At 36.1% G+C, this 21,711-nt stretch overlaps 1 protein-coding gene across 1 annotated transcript in view; it reads left to right on the plus strand.

Annotated features, from left to right (window-relative positions):
- Larp4b (La ribonucleoprotein domain family member 4B) overlaps window positions 1-21,711 on the plus strand; it is a 125,061-nt gene that overhangs the window by 31,843 nt on the left and 71,507 nt on the right. Inside the window, exons 4-5 of the mRNA XM_023701340.1 lie at window positions 14,967-15,114; window positions 15,342-15,482. Coding sequence (XP_023557108.1) covers window positions 14,967-15,114; window positions 15,342-15,482 — 289 coding nt within the window. The remainder of the gene's footprint in view (window positions 1-14,966; window positions 15,115-15,341; window positions 15,483-21,711) is intronic.

Genomic DNA, 21,711 nt, shown 5'->3' on the forward strand with positions numbered 1-21,711 from the left:
TCTTTATAAATTCTAGACAGCAGACCTTTGTCTGAGTACTTATTTGTCATGATCTTTTCCAAATTTGTGGGTTGTCTTTTCACTTCTTTGGTAATTTCTTTTGACGTGCAAAAACTTCTCAGTAACAGCAGGTCCCACTTGTTAATTCTTTCAAGTATTTCCCATGCGATGATTTTTGTTCATGAAGTCTTTGCCTACCCCTATGTCTTCAAGAGTTCCTCCAACTTTCTTTTCCAGGAGATTTAGTGTTTCTGTTTTAATGTTTAGATCTTTAATCCATTTTCACTTTAGCTTAGTGCATGGTGATAGACCTGGGTCAAGTTTGAGTTTTTGACATGGAGAGAGCCAGTTTTTCCAGCACCATTTGTTAAGGAGGTCATCTTTCTTCCAGTGAGTATGTTTGGCCCCTTTGTCAAAGATAAAGTGGCTGAGTGTGTTTGTAGAGGCTTCAGCATCTTGTAATCTATTCCATTGATCCTCAGGTCTATTTTTTTGCCAGTATCATGCTGATTTTATCACAGCCTTGTAGTATAATTACATTATTGGTTTTTTGAACCTTGGTTTTATCATTTGCAAATAGATATGCTTTTGGAATATTCCAAATTCAGTTTGATAATCTTTTAAAGGCTTGACAAAGTTTAGTAAACCTATTCTCCTAAATAAGCAGTTAATACAGAAATTAATAATGTAGAATTTTTAAAAAGTAAAACATGGGCTTGGGTGTATCGCTCAGTGTTAGGACATGTACCTGGTATGTACAAGAGCTGGGTTTGATCCCCAATAGCAAGGAGATAAAAAAGATGTCATCACAAACTATGTCATCATTTTACTATTTATATGGGATTAAAGTATACAATTTGATAATATTTCAACTTCCTCATTGTGTAGCTGTCCTTATAATTTAAAAATGCTTTCATTACCCATCGTGCTCATTTATAGTTAATGCTTGTCCCTTCCCTGGGCAATCACAGATGTGCTTTCTGTGTCTGTATTTATGTTTTCTGTTTCTTCTTTACTTATATAGCTAGCTCGGTGTTTATGTCTGATAGGTAGGCAGGTAGTACTTTGTGAATGAAATGTGAGTATTCAAAAAAATGAGAACAAGTGATAAAGATGGGTAAGACATATTCTATAGTCATTTATAGGGTAACATGGAATATATATGTATTTTTTGTAACCTTACTATAGCATGCAACATTGCAGGGCTGAATTTAATGTGAAGTTTAGATACAGAAAGAATATAGACGTAGAAGTAGGTAGCATTGGGCATGGTGGCATATGTTTGTAATCCAAGCATTTGGAATAAGGATTTTTTTTTTTTCTCCGAATGCCTTCAGGGCAGGTTTGGCTGGCTTGAGTTGTGGGGATCGAACCACAGCAACCTGAGCCTGACTGCTTTGTTGAAGCAGCCACTTAAAGAACTGAGCTAAAGGGCAGGCCTCCCAGTCCAAGCATTTGGGAGACTGTGGCAAGAGGACTGCTACAAATGCAAGCCAATCTGGACTACACAGTGAACTCAAGGCTAGCATGAACTACACAGTGAGACCCCAATCTCAAAAGTAGCTGACAATGAGAAATACAGAAATTCCTTATTTACCAACCTAATTCCTGTCCTGTAACTAGGTCATTAAATTGGTCACTAAATGAAGAATTATATATAGTATTATATTACAATATTTAGAATAAAGACATGGTCAAAAGAAATTTCAATGTGATGATTTTGGTATTTCGGGGTTTTTTTCCCAAAAATTTTTAAATCTTTTATTTATTTATTTGGTATAGGGTCTCACTATGCAGATTGAACTTGTAGTGATCCTTCTTTCTCAACTTCCCTACTGTTGGGATTACAGGTGTGCACTACCATGCCCAGTTTTGCTGGCTGGCACAGGGCGTCTGGGGTTCCGGGGCCAGCATGGCATGTGGTACCAGGGATCAAACCTAGGTCCTTATGCTTGCTAGGCAGGCACTTATACAAACGATCTATCTCCCCAACCTGATGATTTTAGTTTTATTTGGATAACTCTTATATATAGTGCTATAATGTGTGACAGAACATAAAACTATAGTGGTATAGTATACAGAAAGATGACATTGAGACTCTATAAATTAGATACACAGAAATGTCCAAAAATAAAAACAAGTTGTAAGTCCAAACAGTGTGCCTCAGTCCTAAGTCTGAACTGTTGTTAAATAGGTAGGTCATTGAATGAATAATGTGTACAGTTGTGTCTAGAAAAAAAAATACTGTTCTGTTTTGTCCCAAGTAGGGAAGGGTTTTTAAATGTTCTAATCTTGATGTAAGGAGCTACTGGTTTTGAAGTATTTTGGACTAACAAAGTTAAAGTAGTAAATTTGTGTTACATTTCTCTGTATTTACAGATAGGAAAAATGATAAAACTATGTATTTCAGAAACTACAAGAAAACTAGAAAATGAAAAAAAGGTCAGCAAAATGGGAAGAAAACCAGAGGGCAGTATTATTTGAAATGGGAGAAGAAAGTGGGTCACCTAAAATCAAGTGAAATAAGGACTGATTTGACAGATTTCAAATAATTTGATTGATCATTTGTGGCTTTAACAAGAGTAGTTCTAAGAGGTTACACAGTGATAACTAGATTATAGTAAGTGGAAATTCAGAAGTAGTAGGTACTATAGACAATAACTGGCTTTTACAGTAAGGAGAGGGGTAGGGAGGGTGGGAGAGGGGATCAAAAGGGCATTGAGATAAAAAAGAGAACCACTCTGGGGGTGAACCCTGGTGATGCAATATCCTTGTGAAAGAAATAAGATCTGACAACTGGCATTTGGAGATGGTGTTATGTGGTTGAAGGTTCTTTCCCTTACCTGTTAGGGCCACAGAATCCATCTGCATCAAACATTACTGGCAGTAGATTTTGTGTCCCTGTGGAATCCTATTTAGGGGCACCGAAGTTTAAATCATACTATTCAACCAGCACAGTTTTGCAACCAAATTGTCTTGATTCTTCTTGCACTGTTGTGGCCTTCAGAGTCATTTTGTTTTCTAACAGTCCTGGTACATTTCGCCACAAGTGAATGGCAAATTTAAGGAAGAAATACGTGTGGTGATGTTTAATGGAAAAGTAATTTAGGTAAAAATGTTTATGTTAAATTGCTTCTTGGGAAGAAAGATACTACATTATACCACATGTTTTCATCATAATGTGAAACTTGAAAGCTTAAATTGGAAATCTTAACTGTTCTGTATGCCAGTCTTACTATAGATAATTCATGGTCTCTAGGAGGATAATCTTCCAAAACTCCTTTACAGACAGTGAGATCAGAAAACTTTATTCTTTCCTTTCATTCATTGAATTTTGAAAAAAAAAAAAGTTTGATCATATAGTTTTTCGCAATGAATGCGGTTTTATTATAAACCAGTAATATTGAATTAGTTACTGTATTGTCTACATCTTGAATAGGAGTAGGCTAGCAATTGAAAAGCTTGAATTTTTAGGAAGATGGCTAACATCTTTTGTGTACAGAATACCTTCCTGCTTTTAGTGTTATTCATCTCTTATCTCATAGATTAAACTTTTAACCAGTGCCTAGTACTTTTGAGAGATTTCTGAGTACAGCATTTGTGTATTTCTTTTGCTCGTTCCTTTTTTCTTAATTATAATTCTCTTGCATATGCAGAGTAGACAGAATAATATAATGAACTCCAGTGTTCCCTTTGTGAATAATTTCTCATTCTTGTGTTAGGATACTCATTTCAATTCTCCATCCTGCACAAAATTGTTTAGAATTTTATGTATTTATATATTCACCTTATTCCCTGAAATTTATTTATTTAGGTACGGGGGATCAAACTCATGACCTTACACTTACCAGACAGGCACTTGTACCATCCCCTGGCTGTCCTCAAGTATTTTTAAACAAATCTTAGTCAGTTTGTCATTTTGCCATAAATACTTAAAAATGTATCTCTGATGTCATCCATTTTCATTTCTGATACAATTAATAGTGATTCTTTTTTACCCACAGGCATTATTTATTGAAGCTAAAAAACTAAATAAAATGTTAAGTAGGTATAAATATTAACAGATTTCTAATACCATTTTCCTTTTTAGGATACAAGCTAAATTCTTTCCACTATCTGATAGAAAAATCAAAAGTTTGAAAATCTTTGGCTGGGACAGTAGCTATAGTTGTTTTTTTAAACTTAGTTTATGAAGAAATAGTAGGTTGCTTTTCTTTTGCTCTTCAGAACCTTTGGATTTTATGTACTGTTTGGATTTCAGCACACAGAGTACAGTGGTTGTCAGGCAGGGCTCTTGTCATTTGGATTTGAGTGGCAGGAACATGTGACTGCTGTGCAGTTATTTTTGGTGTGTGGGTGTTGGCTTCTCCTTAAAAACCATAGCAAGTTAGTATGAGATGTATTTGTAGAGGCTCAGAAAAGGACAAGCTTCGTAATGTGAGTTTTTGAACTTTTAAACATGGGCTGTTGCTTCAGCAAAGAATTAAGTAGTGACAATGACAATGAGAAAATTCATCTGTTACAAAAATCTTTGGAGACGGAACCGAAGAACAAGATAAGTAAAACTTTATCTTCATTATTTGATACCCTTGAAGGTGACGAGCTTTACAATGTTGAAAATGGAGTCAGTAGAGCAGCTGCTGGCGTTAGTAAGTGGTCTAGAATTTTTACAGCGTCTAGCCACAAACAAGATGATAGAACAAAGCAGTCGGTGAACTCTGTTTCCTCTTTGATATATAAATTCTTAACTAGGTATCAAAACTTAGATGAGAATGATAAGAGCTCAGATATTATTATTGAGCAGAATGCTGAGAGTGTCAGTGACTCACTGTGCATGAGTAATGACAGACAGGGTTGTTCCATAAATGACCAAACTCATTCACACATGCAGGTGCCTTTTGACCAGGGCTTGCAAGAGGAAACTTTTGTAAGTGACCCTCTGTGCTGTTCTCCTGCTGCTTGTAAAATACCTTTAGCAGAGAAAGAAAGAATACTAAATGTTCAAATCAATAGTTTCAATGACAGTAATTCTTTAGATATTTTAGATAGGGGGATGCAAGATGGAAATCCTTGTGTTGGTGACAAACAGTGTAAAAATTCCAGAGAGAACAAGTTTTACAGTATTTGTGTTATAGATCCTGACTGTCTGAACATGGAAGAGGAACTGTGCACTCCCAATTATGGAACAGCTGCTGGAGAAGAATGTCATTCAGCTGTTAGCTCTGAAGGGAATCACAGAGTGAATTGGCATCTAGATAACAGGAAAGAATGTTCAGTCTTGCATGCTACACAGTGGATAGGAGAGTTAAAGTTGCAGCAGGAAGACCTGTCTTCCCTGGGCAGCCGGGGTCCAAATAAAGTAAAGGATGTATTTAATAAGGAAAGTAAGCCTAATTTTGAGCTTTTGGTGGACAGTGATCCACCTTGTGAAGCAAATGTTGATAACCTGCAGGCTGAGTCTTTGAAGGCAGAACCTTATGCCATATTTCCTAAAGATTGCTCACAAAGTAGTATATTATATAATATTGGACTACTCACTGAATTAGATATTAACATAAATAGTGACTCATTAAAATGCATGTGTACCATACCCAAAGAGAGAGAGAACCTTGTTTCAGAAATAGGTAAGATGAAGGATTCCTCTATTGATTTACTTGATGACACTTCATATATGAAAGAGAATGATGAATCTGAAGTTGTACCCATTAGTATCAGTCAGAGTTTAGACTCTAAAAAGGAAGCAAAAAATAACTCTGTAAATCCACTAAAAGATAATGATTATTTCCATGTTAGTATTAGCAGCTCAGATAGTATCCTTTCCTTTGGTCCAGATAGAATTAATTTAAGTCCCAAAAGGTGTATTACTTCAGAGAGCTTTGGAAATGAGTGTCTCTCAGTTCATGCTAATTTCATAGAAGAAGCGCCAGAAAGACTTGACTGCAGCCTTGATCTTGTGACCTTGCCAGGACTTGGGCTGAGGAAGGAGCAGCACCAAAGGGAGACCAACCTAGAGATCAAAAGTCTCCAGCTGGAAAACAGAGGAAAGCTGTCATTGCCATCTGAAAAGAGCTTTTCTTATGAAGATGAGGGTATGATTAGTGTTTTGGAGGCTGAGGGTCATGGCAGGAGGGCTTCTGAGTTGCAATCTTGGTGTCCATCAGCTCTGTGTGCAGGAAGGAGGATAGACGAGGCTCAGATACAGACATGTGATTTAACTCACATTGAATGTGAGTCAGACACAGAAGGGACAATCCAAAGCATAGACATCCCAAAACTTGTAATTTCACAAAGAATGCTCCCAGATAATGAATCTCATGATCCCTCTAGATCTCTTCAGGATGTTTTTATGTCCTCTGCATTTATTTTCACTTGTACTGATAAAGAAGAAAGGGAAACAGGCCTGCATGATAAAACAGAAGATAAAATATGTGTGAAGAATTCAGCCAGTATATTACATGACCAACTGAATGATCCTTATAGATTAGAAGATGCTGAACAAGAATCACAAAATGCTAATTATAAACAGACAAGTAAAGAACATACAGAAAATGTCAAGTTAGATTCTAAAACAACCTTTGACTGGGAAACAGATAAACTAAAATGCAAGGCAATGCCTGGTGAGGATGCATCAACTTGTAATAGTTCTAGTACAACGAAGAATCATGATTCTAAATCTAATCAAATAGAAAAAAATGTTGAAAACCATTGCATGAATGACTACAAAGATAAAGATCTTAATGTTGTGCTGTCTTTAAGTCAAAGTTCAATTTCAGTTATACAGAAGCCAGAAGTAGTGGAGAAGAATGCTGCTCATAGTGATGAGAGCTCACAACTGAAGCAAATTTGCTGCGACCCAACTAAAGTTTCTAATTCCTTTAATGACAATGCATCAGAGTTGAGTAAATCAAAAGTAACATGTAAAGAAGAGAAAGAGGAACTTCATTTGGTGAAAAACAGTATTGATACTGACATTATTAACTGCTTAGATTCATGTGGGACAAATGGACCTGCATACCATTTTAAAGAAAGAAATATCAAGTCTGTAGCTAACGAATGTACTTTAAATGCTAAAATACATTTTATGGGAATTGGTGTTGATCCCACCCCAGTGAACCCTCACCAGGTAATTCCTGCTATCCCAGGTAACAGCAGAGAATTTGTAGTGCCAAGTAGTGATCATGTTTTATCACTCACACATCTTAATATATCTGAAAATTCCCCAAAAGTAGATTGGAAGAGTTTCCCAGAGGAATTCTACTCCCATTTTTTGAATGAATTTTCTTATTACCCATTGGAAGGATTGACAAGACAATTTTCTGAAAGACTGGCAGATGGATGTGGTGGATATCAAATGGGCTATCTCTGGACTAATACAGTCACAAAAGATACAATAGAAGATGAACAGATACTTAGTGAGGTTCTACACAGTAAACCACAGGACTTAGAAAATGCTTCATTTTCATTGGAACAGCCCCCTTATCAGCTACCAGTAAAAGAGGACGGTGTTGTTTGGGGATTGCAAAGTAGAGGTGGACAGTTAGTAAGTATGCTTTTATCAATACTTATTGTGCTGTGATAATGGTGACCTTTACCTTTAATATGCTTTTAAATTAATTAAGCTTTTTTCTAGATAATGGGTGATGGTTTGAATGCTTACAGAAAGCTCTGAATTACTAGAACATCAATTTAACCATTTTCAAATTGGAGAATTTGTTGTGTATATAAACTTATTAGCACTAAAGCATGCCCTTTTGACTATCCCCACACAGCCTTATGCAGACTGTTCTTTGTGGATGGTGCTGTTGCTCCCACAGGTGGGAGCTCTTTTGCAGAGATCTTATCCTATGGCCAGTGTAATGTGTTTTAGCTAATTTTTGAGTCAATTGATAGTGTAAATCATACTTGTTACTATAAACTTAAAAATCTGTACTTTCTGCTACTTTTCTATTGTGTCTGTCTAAAGCAGGTAAATTTTTCTACTTTTAACTACCTCTACAACCTTGGTTGTGTTTTTTCAGTCCATTATCACCCTGGAGATCTTTTTCAGGTCCCTGAGATGAGCTGGCCCTACTGATTTTGAATAACCTTTGTAGGTGATTCTGCAAGCATCTAAATTGAGCATTTCAATACATTCTATAATAAAGACAAACATTATTCAACAACTAGAAATTAATCTTGCACATAAAACAGACACGTAGAAAGAAGCAGTATTATTGAAAGGATATGAAACTTCTCCCTTACTGTCTGTGGGTGATTATTTCTGAGAGCCTCACAGATAACAAAATTCATGGATGATCAACTTCATATGTAAAAGGACATAATGTTTGCATATAATCTACACAGTCCTTCCACATATTTGCAATATCCCTAAACTGTAGTACCTAATACATTGTAAATACTGTGGAAGTAGTTATACCATAATACTTGAGATAATACAAAAAGGTTTGTACATGTTTACTATAGGTGCATTTTTTTTAAAAAGTGTTTTGGATTCATATAGAGTCCATGGATACAGAGGACAAACTGTACTTAGAATAGCAAAATCAGTTAATAGTTTATTATTGGTGATTTTTGTGGCACTAGGCAAGAAAAACTTTTGATATTAAAGAGATAGATATACCTTACATATTGATATCAATAACATGGGCACAAACAGTAGAAATCCTGTAACATGATTTAAAGAATTACAGATTTTTTCTTTACTGTTTTCTCTTTCCACACCCCTATTTGGAAGTGTTACCAAACAGAGTTGCAGACAAATTCTTTGTTTTTTTCCTTTAAGTAGTTGTAGAGGAAGTGCTAAAATTAAACCTTTAAAAGACATACATTGAATTTTTTATGTAAGTGTGTGTAATTACAGTTGATTACTGTTTACATTTTGATACATCCATGTAGAGAGCAAACAGTTAACTTTTTGTATGACTTAGAGATAAATGGTTTCAAGTTTAAATTAACTTCCATTGTGAGGTATGTCTAAATCTATAAGCTGAAGAATTACTCTTTAATGGTGTTGCCTTGCTTTTCATAACTTTTCAAATTATTATGAATATCCTTTTTATACTAAATCTATTTATATAGCAGCTATCTTAACATTTTACAAATAAAAAACTAGATGTTAGACATTTCTGAAGTCAGTGAATTGCTTAAACTTTTTGGTGCGACTCCAGGAATAGTACAGGCTTACTTGAAGGTTTCTTTATTGTCTCATCTGTTATATATTCTCTATCTACCTGTTCCTGCTTTCTGATAATACTCAGTAATTTGTTAGAAGGAGCATTCTTGTCTCATGAATGTAAAAGACAAATTTACTATTTTTAATGGAATATATTGTTTGGTGGTGTGGGTGGAAGAGTTTCAGTAGAGCATCAGAATTTAGCAATGCCCTATTTTCAAAGAGAATTAACATTGGCTGTTCATGTGATATCACTTCAGAATGTGTCTATTAGGAAATCAATAGCTTCTGATTTTAATAACCATTGCTTACCTATATATTTTTAGTGCAAGTTAAGACATAGTCATGCAGGTCAAAGTAAAGAGTTACTAATAATCATACAGAGTTATATATGGCTGCAAATGAATGACTGTCTTTTTCAGAAAATAAGGTTGCATTTTATTCTTGGAATTATTTCTAGGGGCTGGGGAGATGGCTCAGTAGAATAAGCGCTTCTCTGGTAAGCGCAAGGTCCCGAGTTCAATCCCTGGTTCCGCAAAAAAAAAAAAAAAAGCCCCCAAAACCAGAACAAGAACAAAAAACAAACAATTACATGGAATTATTTCTAAATTCTTTTAGTTCATTTAATTTTCTCCCAGATTCTCTTAGTATTCTTTATGAATTTTTAGTGTCTCTTGTGACATAATTTGATTTTAATTTTTTCTCTTTTTTAAAAATTTTAGTTCATTAGTACATGTGTGTAGTATATGTTTACATTCCTTGTGGGTATATAATACATCTCAGTTGCTTTTTTACACCCTTTATCTCTTCCTTCCCTCTTTACTGTCTCCATGGCTTGATCTTCTCCTTTTGAGAACAAAATCTGATTGAAAGAAATGGCAGTCTAGGAGTGTCGTATAGCAGAAGTGCCTTCTCTTCTGGTCTCGGCAGCATGAGCGAGATGACGAAGGGAATGTCAGCCTTTGGAATGTGTCATATTAAGAAATATACCTTGTGCGACTACTATGGCTTGAAGGCCTGTCACCTTAAGAAGTCGACTTGTGGCAAATGTGGCTATCCCACCAAGCACAAGAGAAAGTATAACTGGAGTGCAGAGGCTAAATGGTGAAATACCACCGGAACTGGTTGAATGAGAACCTAAAAGTTTTATATTGCAGATTCAGGTTTGGACTCCATGAAGGAATGACACCTCCACCCAAGAGAGCAGCAGTTATAGCATCTAGATCATCTTGAGAATTGAAGCAATCACTCAAAAATGAATGCTTTGGTTTTAAAAGAAAAAAAAAGTCAATTTAGATTTTCATATAGTAAAACCTCATGTAAATTATGAGAAATTAATGCATTCTGATGAAAGTGTTGTTTCTGCTGATAGTAGAACACAGATTTCTAATTATTATCATTTTTATGGGTGAACTTTTAAACTTTCTCGGACTTGAATTTCTTATTTGTGACATGGAGGCTGTGATACCTACTTCCTAGCATTTTTCTGATGCAGCAGAGGTACATGTGTAGAATAAACTCTTGAATGTGAGTTGCCATGTCATTAAGTCTTAATTAAAAGCTTCAGTGCTTTGGGCCAGGAATGGTAACATGTGTCTATATTGCCAGTACTCAAGAAGCTGAGGCAGGTGGATTGCCATAGCTATGGGCTGCATAGCTTAAGGCCAGATTGAACTACAAAATGGGGTCTTGTCTCAGAAAAAGAAATCAGGGGCTGGGGAGATGGCTCAGTGGAATAAGCGCTTCCCCAGCAAGCAAAAGGGCCTGAGTTCAATCCCCGGTTCCGGAAAAAAAAAAAAAAAAGAAAGAAAGAAAAAGAAATCAAAAACAAAAAGGTCTCAATGTTTTATCCCTTCTACATCTCTTTTGCAGAACTTTTATTGAATATTGGTTAACTTGCTGACATTGTGCTAAGTTTCTGATTCTTGATTTGGATTTGTTTACCCCATCAAAGCTAATAATTTCATTACAGGTCCCCATTTATTTGTGGCATATAAATTTATACAAGTCATCATATATTAGAAAGTAGAATTTTCTATATTAATATTTTTATTATTTTAGGCAGAGCCAGGGATTGAACTCAGATCCGTGCCCTTGCCAGGGAAGTGCTTATTCTACTGAGCCATCTTCCCGGGCCCAAATATTCATTAATATTGACTCATTGACCATATATCCTGAGCACCTTTGTGTTAAACTCTGGATTCTGCCAATGTTAGTGACACAGTAGTGAGAAAAAAAGTCTGTGGTGGCTACCACCCAAGAGTGGATGAATAACAGATCCACTATCTGTGAGAGGCCAGGCATGTTATGCCATAATAGTTCTCAAATTGCTGATTATAGCTCCTTCACAGCCAAGATGATGAGTGAAATATATTAATAAACTGCAAAACATATATATATAATTTTATTTTGAAGAGTAAAAGCAAGAACAAAAATCAGAAACAAAGACAGAAACAGGGTAACATACAATAATACATATGTTAGATTTTCAAAACAAGAATAGCTGATTAATAATGGTTGATATATTATCTTTTTATCATCAAATCTGTTTCTAGATTAACAGATATAGTTACGAAAGATTTGACATATGAGTGAATATTACTGCTTGCTTTCAAGAGACAAATTTTTGTTCTTTTTCTTTTTTACCTTTTCAAAAAAATTATTTTAAAGAGTATAGTAATAATTGAAAAGACATTAGAAACATTTAGAAGACCAAGATGACAGGTATTCAAGCATGGTTTTTGTATTACACATTGCTGTCCTTGATGTAATTGCTTAGATCACAGATATCAGCATACAGTTAGTCAAGGTGAAAATCGTTTGTTTGTTTTTTGGGTGGAACTGGGGATTGAACTCAGGCCCTTGTGCTTGCCAGGCAAGCAATTATTCTGCTGAGCTATCTCCCCAGCGCCAAAGGTGAAAATTGTAAACATTGACTGCTATTTTCAAAAAACTGATGGAAATTCTTAGTACAGTCACCTCAGCTATCCTGTATATATCCTTGAATGTTTTTCCCTGTTGTTTCCTATCTTTTCTCCTTTACCTCAACATATATCTGTGGTATACAGTAGTCAACTGCAAAAGGTGCTTAAAATGCAAAACATGAGTGTTAGTGTTAGGAATTGAAAGTATATAAGATACACAGGAGATAAGTCTGTTACATAGGTTGAATTAAAGGAATTAAATTGAGGTGGGATTAAACTGAGATGGAAAGACTTGACTGCGTGCTATCTACTGAAAAGAGAAGAGAACCTAATCAGAAAAGGTGTGATTTATGTAAATAGGCTAGAGAGAAAGGTAGGAAAATAATTAAAAACCAAACAAGTAAAGAAGATAGATATGTTGATGAGTGAGATGTATATAATAGGGAGTGTCTTTTATGTCTTTCACTTTCTCTGAGAATGTGTCCATTTTATTCACTGGTACATCAAGATTATTAAACAGTGTTTGGCACAGACATACTAGTGAGCATGTAGGACAAACTTGTTAGGTAGGGTGAATGAGAGACAAGTGAGAAACTAATCCCGTTCAGAAGCCAAAGATGGACTGAATGTTTAAACTAGTGTAAGCAGGGAAATTGAAGAATCCGTGCTTCTTGATTATAGTATTCCTAAAGGAGGAGAACCCTGTTCTTTTCTCTATCCCCAGTACTTAAAGTAAAAAGAATTCCAAATAAGTATTCATTTAAGCATTTGGCTTTGCGGGTGTGGTGTTTTAATTATTGCTCAGTGACTAGAAGAGCAGTAAATAAGTTGCTTCTGAAGCATGACTACAGATATAGATATATAGATATATTTGCACTGTCACTTTATCCGCAGTTCTTACACTGTGCTTCAGAAATAGTTTGATTTTTACTCCCAACCTCATTACCTCAGGCAGTGTGGATTTACTCTGTCTCTTGAAAACTGCTAGTATACATGTTTCATTGGTAGCTTTTTATGGTCTTTTGGACTTCTTCATGTATTATGGAATTGGTACCATAGTGGTTCAGTCTGAGGGAGCACTGAGACCAGGACTCCTATTCCTTAGTTATTTCTAACTCTGTCATCATGATGTGAAGTTTGGCAGTTCATTTGAAAAGGCAGACAATTTGTTTTGGTTTGTTGAGAGATTGTGGTAGCAAAGTTACGAGTTAGAATTTTGGGGGGCAGCTGCCACTGGGACATTTTGCTTTAAATCTTGAAGATTTACTCAAGGTTTGTAAGTAGAAGAAAGCTAAGCTTTTATCAGAAAACTAATGGAAATGGGAAGTATCCACGTAATAGGGGGCTTGTTTGGATTTTAAGGTGCACCAGAAAATGACAGAATGAGCCATGCGAGTATCTGAGAAGGTCTTCAGGATGAACATAATGGGAGGAACCAATGTGCTTGTGTATTTAGAGACAGCAGCACAGTCAGAGTGAGTGGAAATGAGTGAGACTAAAGAGGCGCTGACTACATGAGGTGGTTCTGGCCAGAGTAAGAACTTCATGTTTTACTTTGAAGAGTTAGGCAGCTATTGGGTGGAGGACTTCTGTATGTGTTTTTCTGTTGTTGTTGTTTTACAGAACCAGGGATTGAACTCAGGCCCTTGCCCAGGCAAGCACTTATTCTACTGAGCCATCTACCCCTATGTTTTTTTTTTTTTTTTGGCGGAACCGGGGATTGAACTCAGACCCTTGCGCTTGCCAGGGAAGCGCTTATTCTACTGAGCCATCTTCCCAGCCCCTACCCCTATGTTTGAGCAGAGAACTGCCATGGTCTTAACTTACTGAGCATCTTTTGTTAGAATGACTAATGTGTGCCTGATGTATGCCAGGTGCAATGCTGTGTTGTAGATAGCCCATTTTGACAGCCACATAAAGTGAGAGCTGTGAAACTCACTTTCTAATGAGGTTTTTAAAGGCTAAGTAACTTGGTTTAAGCTTGTACAGCTATCTGTGGCAGAGTTGGACTCAAGTCCCTAGCTTCCATCCCCAGCCCCTTATTCTCCTTAGTGAGTGCATACTCCAGAGCCCTAGGTTGGCAGCATCATGATCACCTGCAGATTCCACTGTGGAAGAACAGGGAAGTTGTATGCTGAAAAAACTCCTGAGATGCTCTTCGGAATGGGAATAAATATTGAAAATGGGAGATGTTTTATGATCTTAGGAGATGCTTTTTTGTGCAAACCTTTGTTCTTAGGAGGAACTTTCATCTTCAACATTTTTGACTGTATATTTGAAGCTTTATCTTTTAACATTTTATTCATCTACATTATATTCAAATTTATAAACCTGAATTGTGATTTATAGTAGGTAGTTGGGAAATAACCAATTATTTATGGCTATACAGTCCATGCGATGATGAACTCTATGAAGGAACCGAACAGGTCTTCTATTTGCAGCTTTTAGAGCCTGTGCTTAGGAGAAATTTAAAAATCTAATAGTGCATTAGAAGGAATTTTGACCACATCTACTTTTGGTTACTTTTTGAACCCAATTTCATCCCAAGGATATGTGTAAATGGCCTTAATGCTTTTAACTTATTTTTAATATAAATGTGTTTTTAGCCTGTAGGGTGGCATATAACCTATAATCCCAAGAGTTGGAAGACTAAGGCTGGAGAATCACAAGTTTGAGTCCAACCTGGGCAACTTAGATCCTTTCTCAAAATCAAGAAGGTTGGGCATGTTGCTCAGTGGTAAAGTTCCCTTAGATTCAATCCCCAATAGTGCAAGATGGTTTAAAAAAAAAAAGTTTTTAACTTTGTTTATAATTAAAATTGCACACTTACTTGAAATCTGGATGTAAGTCATATATCATTTCTTCCCTAGGTACCAACTACTAAGGTTTCAGAGCTTAACCCTAATGCAAAAGTATGGGAGACTCATATGTTACGTTTAGAAGCAAGTAATGCAGCTGTTGGTGTGAGTGCTACGTGGGAAGAGGACCCCGGCTCTCAAGCAGACTGCAGCCCACAGGGTGAGTTGTGGGTCTGGCCATGACCAGGAAAGGCCCTGCCCTCAAGTCTTTGTCTTTGTTACCATTTTGATCCATATTTAAGAAATTGATGATTTCCAACTATATTCTGGTTTGGAGTACTCTTTTATAATCCAGTTAAAGAATTTCAACAAATACAAGTGTAAACGTTTTATTTTAAGGGTAAGTTATTTTAACATTGCCTTTTGGGCAAAAAATTCCAATTACAGGATTAGATGCCAATGGCGATGGTGACAAAAGTCAAGAGAATGCAGCATTCCCAGATGTACAGGAGTCAGATCAGACAGACATGCACACCCTAGCTCTGGACCACTCTGAATATGAATCGCTGCCTGAAAATAGTGAAACAGGTAAAACTCTTTTTAATGAATTCATTTTCATGTATAGTATTTAGTTTTTAAAAATGTTTGACTTACTAAATATTTTTCTAAGCATTGCGCCTTTCATTGCCTCCTTTTAACTCTGTTTTAAATTCAGTCTCACCTGTGTGCAGGGATGAGTCCGTGGTGGGCAAGGCATCATGGGAGAATGTAAGACCTGAGTAGCATCTGAGACTAATAGCATTTAATTAGGTAAAGCAGAAGGTTGTTCATATGATGAAGTGTTAGTAAAGTACAGAAGTGAAATGTTAATTTTGAAATTAAAAACAAGTTGGATAGAGTGGAGGGTATAAAGACAGAATGTGGTGGTAGATTGAAGCAACTGTAGGCACATCCAGACTCTTAGAAGCCAGGAAGATTTAAACTTTATCTTCATTTATCCATGGAGTGAGTGACATGAAGAAAAGAAGATACTTGGAAAGATAAATATTGCAAATGTGACGAAAGAAAACTTGAGTGAATAAAACAAGAAAGTTATTCCTGTGTAGATTATAAGGACCTCTGCATGGAGTAGTCACCATTAAAACAGAAAGGAATAAAATAGGGAGAGGAAATTTTCAGACGTAGTTTTATAATATAGTATGCCAAATATTATTGGAAATGCAATTCTAAAAGCAAAATCTGTTGGGTGAAGTTTTCGTTATTGTCACAATCAGGTAATGGTCTCATTGGTTTAAGCCAAGTCCTGTCCCCTTATCCAACCCCCTTTGCTGTGGGCTTTGGAAATACGAGGAAGCATTTGATGATCATAAAGACTGAGGAATACAGTTAGCACGGCCAAGAATACCTGACCCGGAAGTATAAAGCACAGTTATGCACAGTGACTTCACTGTTTTAAGAAGCACAGAATAACACAAAATAAAAAATTGTCACTTAAGGAAAAAAATATACTGTTCTATAGCACCATTCAGATTTTTAAAAAACTTTAGTGGAGTTCATTACTTTAAATACTTGATCAGATGAGTCAAGCATTTATAAAGGAATAAAAAATATAAAGCATGTAGCAATCCTGCAAATATAAATCAGCTTGAATTTCTTTAAAGTGAATTACCATTCTGTGTAAGTAGTTTCCTGAGTATAAGTGAGGAAGTGCCAGTATGTAACAATTTAATTTGATTAGTGTCTCCTTGTTAACCAAACATTGATTGGGTTATGACCTGAAAATGATATTTGGAGAAATCAGAATAAAGTTATATTGAAATTGGGCTTTTTTGATAGCAAAAGAAAGGATTGCTAATAATTTAAAACATCTTTCAAAATAAAAAAAAGTCATATATCAAAAGAGTAGGAATTGTAATGATAAAATATAATAAGAACTAAAAGCAGTTACATTTCAGGCTGTATTTAAATGATCCGAATCTTGGTCTGGAGACAGAAACTGCACAAAAGATAGAAAATAACTTTATCAAGAATGAAATGATAACATGTTTTGAAAATGCTTGGAAAGTTTACAATAAAAAGAAGTTAATTCTTTGTGAAACGGATATTTAAAGCTATTTTTCTGGAGAGGGAAGAATTCTTATTTGGGGGCCAGGATGTGAGCCAATGTAGAAATATTTATAGGTACTAAAATAGAAAACTACTCACCTCCAGTTTTGTTTCTATCTTACTCTAAAAGACCTGTTAGTTTGCAGAACCCCAACAAACCTAAAGGGTAGGCTACACTGTCACTATTAACATTATTGATAGTTGCGTGATGCAAAATAAGTAGGAAAAATAATTCCTAAATTGGCTAATAGGAGATGAGCAAGAGTCGAGTTTTGTTTTTAGGATACTTATGATTCTACCTAAAAATACACTTGAGCCAGAGATAGTAGGATGAATGACAAAACATACCTCCCTTTCTGTTGTTGCATTCCTTAATATCAAATGCTGTTCTGTGTGAGGAATACTTACGTACTTATATTTGGTATTAAGTATTTACCTGTCTTCCTTGTTGTATTCCCAAGGATTGTATAAGGATTGCTGAATGACTTCTTTGTCCTCATTTGTCCATGCCCCTCACCTCTGTCCATACGCATTCTCACATCTCTTTATTATTCTACTTTTCAAACTTGAGCCATCATTTCAGTTGCTTTCTTTTATCTATTTCTAACTCATTTCATAGTGCCCTCCTTTCCCTAAACAACTGCTAATGTTTCTACCACTGTAGAGTAGTTTGTATTTTCTATAATTTTATGTAAATGAAATTTGACTGTTTGATTTTTTGTCTGACTTACATAGGCTGCTAGTTTTGAGATCTGTTCGTGTTGCAAAGTCTCTTAGTAGGCAATTCTTTTTTTGTTGCTTAGTAGTATTTCATGAAATGGATGTACCACAATTTTTGTACTAACCCATTGATATTTGTGTTGTTTTCAATGTTAAGTGGCTTTTTAAAGAATCTACTGTTGAAAATTATAAGTAAGATTTTATGTAGACATACTTTTTATTTATTTTGTTAAGTACTTTGAAGTAAAATATGTGGATGTCTGGGCATCGTGTTATTGTTCTGTTTTTTTGTTTGTTTTGCAGAACTGGGGATTAAACTAAGGTCCTTGTGCTTGCCAGGGAAGCGCTTATTCTACTGAGCCATCTCCCCGGCCCCTGGGTATCATGTTTAGCTCTAAGAAATGCTTCTTACAGTAGCTTCACATTATGTAATCTCATCTGTAGGGCTGTGGTGGCAAATGTATGTAATATGTGCCTCAGTAGGTTGTTATTGAAATCTCTAAATTTTTGCCATCACTGCTATAGAGTATCAAAGTGCTAGTTGGTCTACTTCCTCATCAGCACTTGTGTCTTTAATTTAATTTAACTTATTTATATATTTTTTGGCAGAATCAGGGATTGAACTCAGGCCCTTGCTCTTGCCAAAAAAGCATTTAATTCTACTGAGCTATCTCCCCAGCCCTGTGTCTTTAATTTTAGCCATTTTTTAAAAATTTTTTTTTCATTTTAGGGAAGGGTCTACAGGGTATTCAGGGTATTCTTACTTACTAGACTGTACTCATAGTGATCCGCCTGTTTACAGCCTCCCAAGAGCTGGGATTACAGGAACGCGGCAGGCCTGGGGATTGAATCCCTGACCCCTGTGCCTGTTTGCAGGCGCTAAGCTATTTGGCCTACCCCCAATTTTAGCCATTCTAAATGGTAGCTAGTAGCTCTTACTGGAGTTTTAATTTTTATTTCCTTGGTAGTTAATAGTATTGACCATGTTTATCTTTTAGAGCAGTTTTACCATCAAAACTAAATTGAACATAAAGTACATGGATGGAGTTCTGCTACTTTTCTATTCCTACACTTGCATAACCTCTTGCATTATAACATACTCACTAGATGGCGATTGAGACGGGGTGTGGTGGGGTGCACCTGTAATCCCAGCACTTGGGAGGCTAAGAACAGGAGAATCACTACGAGTGCCATCTACTTAATGAGACCCTGTAGACCCTGTCCTAAATAAAAAAAAAACCCCAACTCACTAGAGAGATACATTTGTTACAATTGATGTACCTATATAGTCATTTTAACTGAAGTACATAGCTTACAATAGAGTTCATTTCAACAGAATTCATTTTTGTGTGGTACATTTCAGCAGCTGTACAATGCCAGGTATCCATGTTATGTATTACATAGAGTAACTTACCTGCCAAAAAATGTTCCATCTCTTTGTTTCCAGTACTGGCAACCACTATGGCAACTGTCACCCTGTGGCAGCTGTCACCCTGTACCACTGTACACCATAATGATAACTACTCCCATTGTTTTGTGCTTTCCATCATAGAGTTGGAGTCATATAATAGGGTAGCCTTCTAGATTGGCGTCTTTAATTTAGTAATGGACATTTAAGGTTCTTCTATGTTTTTTTTGTGGCTCATTTCTTTTCAGTGCTGTATCATTCCATTGTCTGGTAAACCATAGTTTACCCATTTACCTGCTAAAGGGCATATTGGTTGTTTCTAAGTTTTGGCAACTATGAATAAATCTGTTATAAGCTTCAGTTTTTAGGTTTTTATGTAGGCATAGAATCTCAGTTCCTTTGGGTAAATAGCAAGGACTGTGATAGCTGTGTCATGTGTTAAAAGTTAATTTTATTTTCTAAGAAAGTACCGAACTGTCTTTCAGTGTCTGTACCAATTCTGATCTGGTGTGTTTTGATATGCTATTGTTATATATATCCCTGTTAAGCATTGTTAAGTTTTCTTGGACAATTGACCCCATTTAGCACTGTATGATTATTAAGTAGCTTCCCTTGCTTTTTTAAGTGTGTTCTTTCTGAAACAAATATTAACTACTTCTGCTTTCTTTTGATTAGTATTAGCATAGTATATCTTCCTTAATCTATTAATTAAAATTGGGAAAATACCAACAACACAAAATCCACAGTCTTAACCATTGTTTAAGTGCGTGTGTATGCACATGCATGCACAAATGAAACTCATGCTCAGGGCTATGTGCATGCTAAGCATGTGTTCTACCTCTGAGCTACCAACCCTCAGTGCCATAACCATTTATAAATGTTCAGTGGCATTAAATATATTTTTGTTATGTGACCATTACTAGCATTCATCCTCATAAGTCTTTTCAGTTTATAAAGCTAAAATCTGTGTCCATTAAAAATAATTTTTTATCCCCTTCATGCCCCTGACAATCACTCTTCTACTACTTTCTCTTTCAATTCTAAAAGGCTAGCCAGATAGCTCTGCGGACTAAAGCGCCTGCTTAGGCAGAGCACAATGGTTAGGGTTTAGTCCCTGGCCTGCCATGCCAGCCCCAGGGCACATTGAGATGGCAGTTGAGATTGGTTGTGGTGGCGTGCGCCTATAATCCCAGCACTTGGGAGGCTGAAAGCAGGAGAATCAGTACGAATCTGATCTACATAGTGAGACCCTGTGGACCCTGTCCTAAATACATAAAAATAAATAAAACAATTTGATTATTCTGAAAACCCCATATAAGTGGAATCACAGCTCTCTGTTCATCTATCTTGAGTTGCTTCCACCTTTTAGGTATAGTGAATTATGCTACTATGTTTTGGGGTAGCTAATCTCTTTGAGGCCTTAGTTTCAGCTTTTTTGTGTCCAGAAATAGAATTTATGGGTCGTATGATAACTTTGTTTAATTGTTTGGTAACAACAGATATACCTTCATTAAATGATTCTTGACATCACTGTCAAGTATCATTTGACCATATAAGGAGACTCTTTTGTCCATTCAATTTGCGTATGTCTTTATGCTGGTGCCATCTTGACAAAGGTACAAAAGCAATTGAAAAAGGAGTCTTTTCAGCAAGTTGTGCCAGAATATTTTCTCATCTGTGTGAAAAAATGAAAACAACTTTGAACCATATCTCGTACCATGTATATAAATTAACTCAATATGAATTACAGACCTAAAAAATATAAAAGATGAAATAGTAAAACTTATATGTACAAAGATTTCTTAGGTACAACACTACTAGTAAGACCTATTCTTTTAAAAGAAAAAAAAATGAACTCTGTAATTTTTAAATTTTCTGCTTTTTAAAAGTTGCATTTGAGGGGAACACCAAGATAGCTCAGCGGTCTAGAGCACTTGTGTAGGGAAAGCTTACACGGGACCAAGGTTCAATCCCCAGCACCACATGCTATGCCAGCCTCACCCTCAGGGTAGGCTGAACCGCCCCCTGCCAAAAAAAATATATATGTAGTTAGGGAAAAAAAATGAGATATGTATGTTTGAAAGTAGAGTAGGACAATGTGTTTGTAATCATATATCTGATAAGAACTTGATTCTAAAACATAGACACAAAACACCCCAAAATAAAATGAACAGATACAGTATCAAAGATACATGCATGTGCAAGCATAGTTGAACTTCTGAACTACTGGCTGAGCACATGAGGAGCTTGGAGGACACCACTCTGTCCTAACAAATAACAAAGCAAAAAAAAAAAAAAGGTTGGGGGGAACCAACCAGTCTTCTAGAAGAGGAAGGAGATCACAGGGTAAACTCATAAAATTGGAGAGGAAGATGATCACAGACAATCACAGCTTACTAAGCAGAAACCTCTGAGGAGTCAGAGCCAGGGTAGGAAAACCTGACCTATAATTGACAAATTGCTAGAGACTCAGGGTAGACAAGACTAATAGTTAAAAACTGCACAGAGGGGCCAGGGAGATGGCTCAGTGGAATAAGCGCTTCTCTGGCAAGTGCAAGGGCCTGAGTTCAATCCCCGGTTCCG

Source organism: Octodon degus, unplaced genomic scaffold (genome assembly GCF_000260255.1).
Source record: "Octodon degus isolate 3935 unplaced genomic scaffold, OctDeg1.0 scaffold00133, whole genome shotgun sequence".
NCBI lineage: Eukaryota > Metazoa > Chordata > Mammalia > Rodentia > Octodontidae > Octodon > Octodon degus.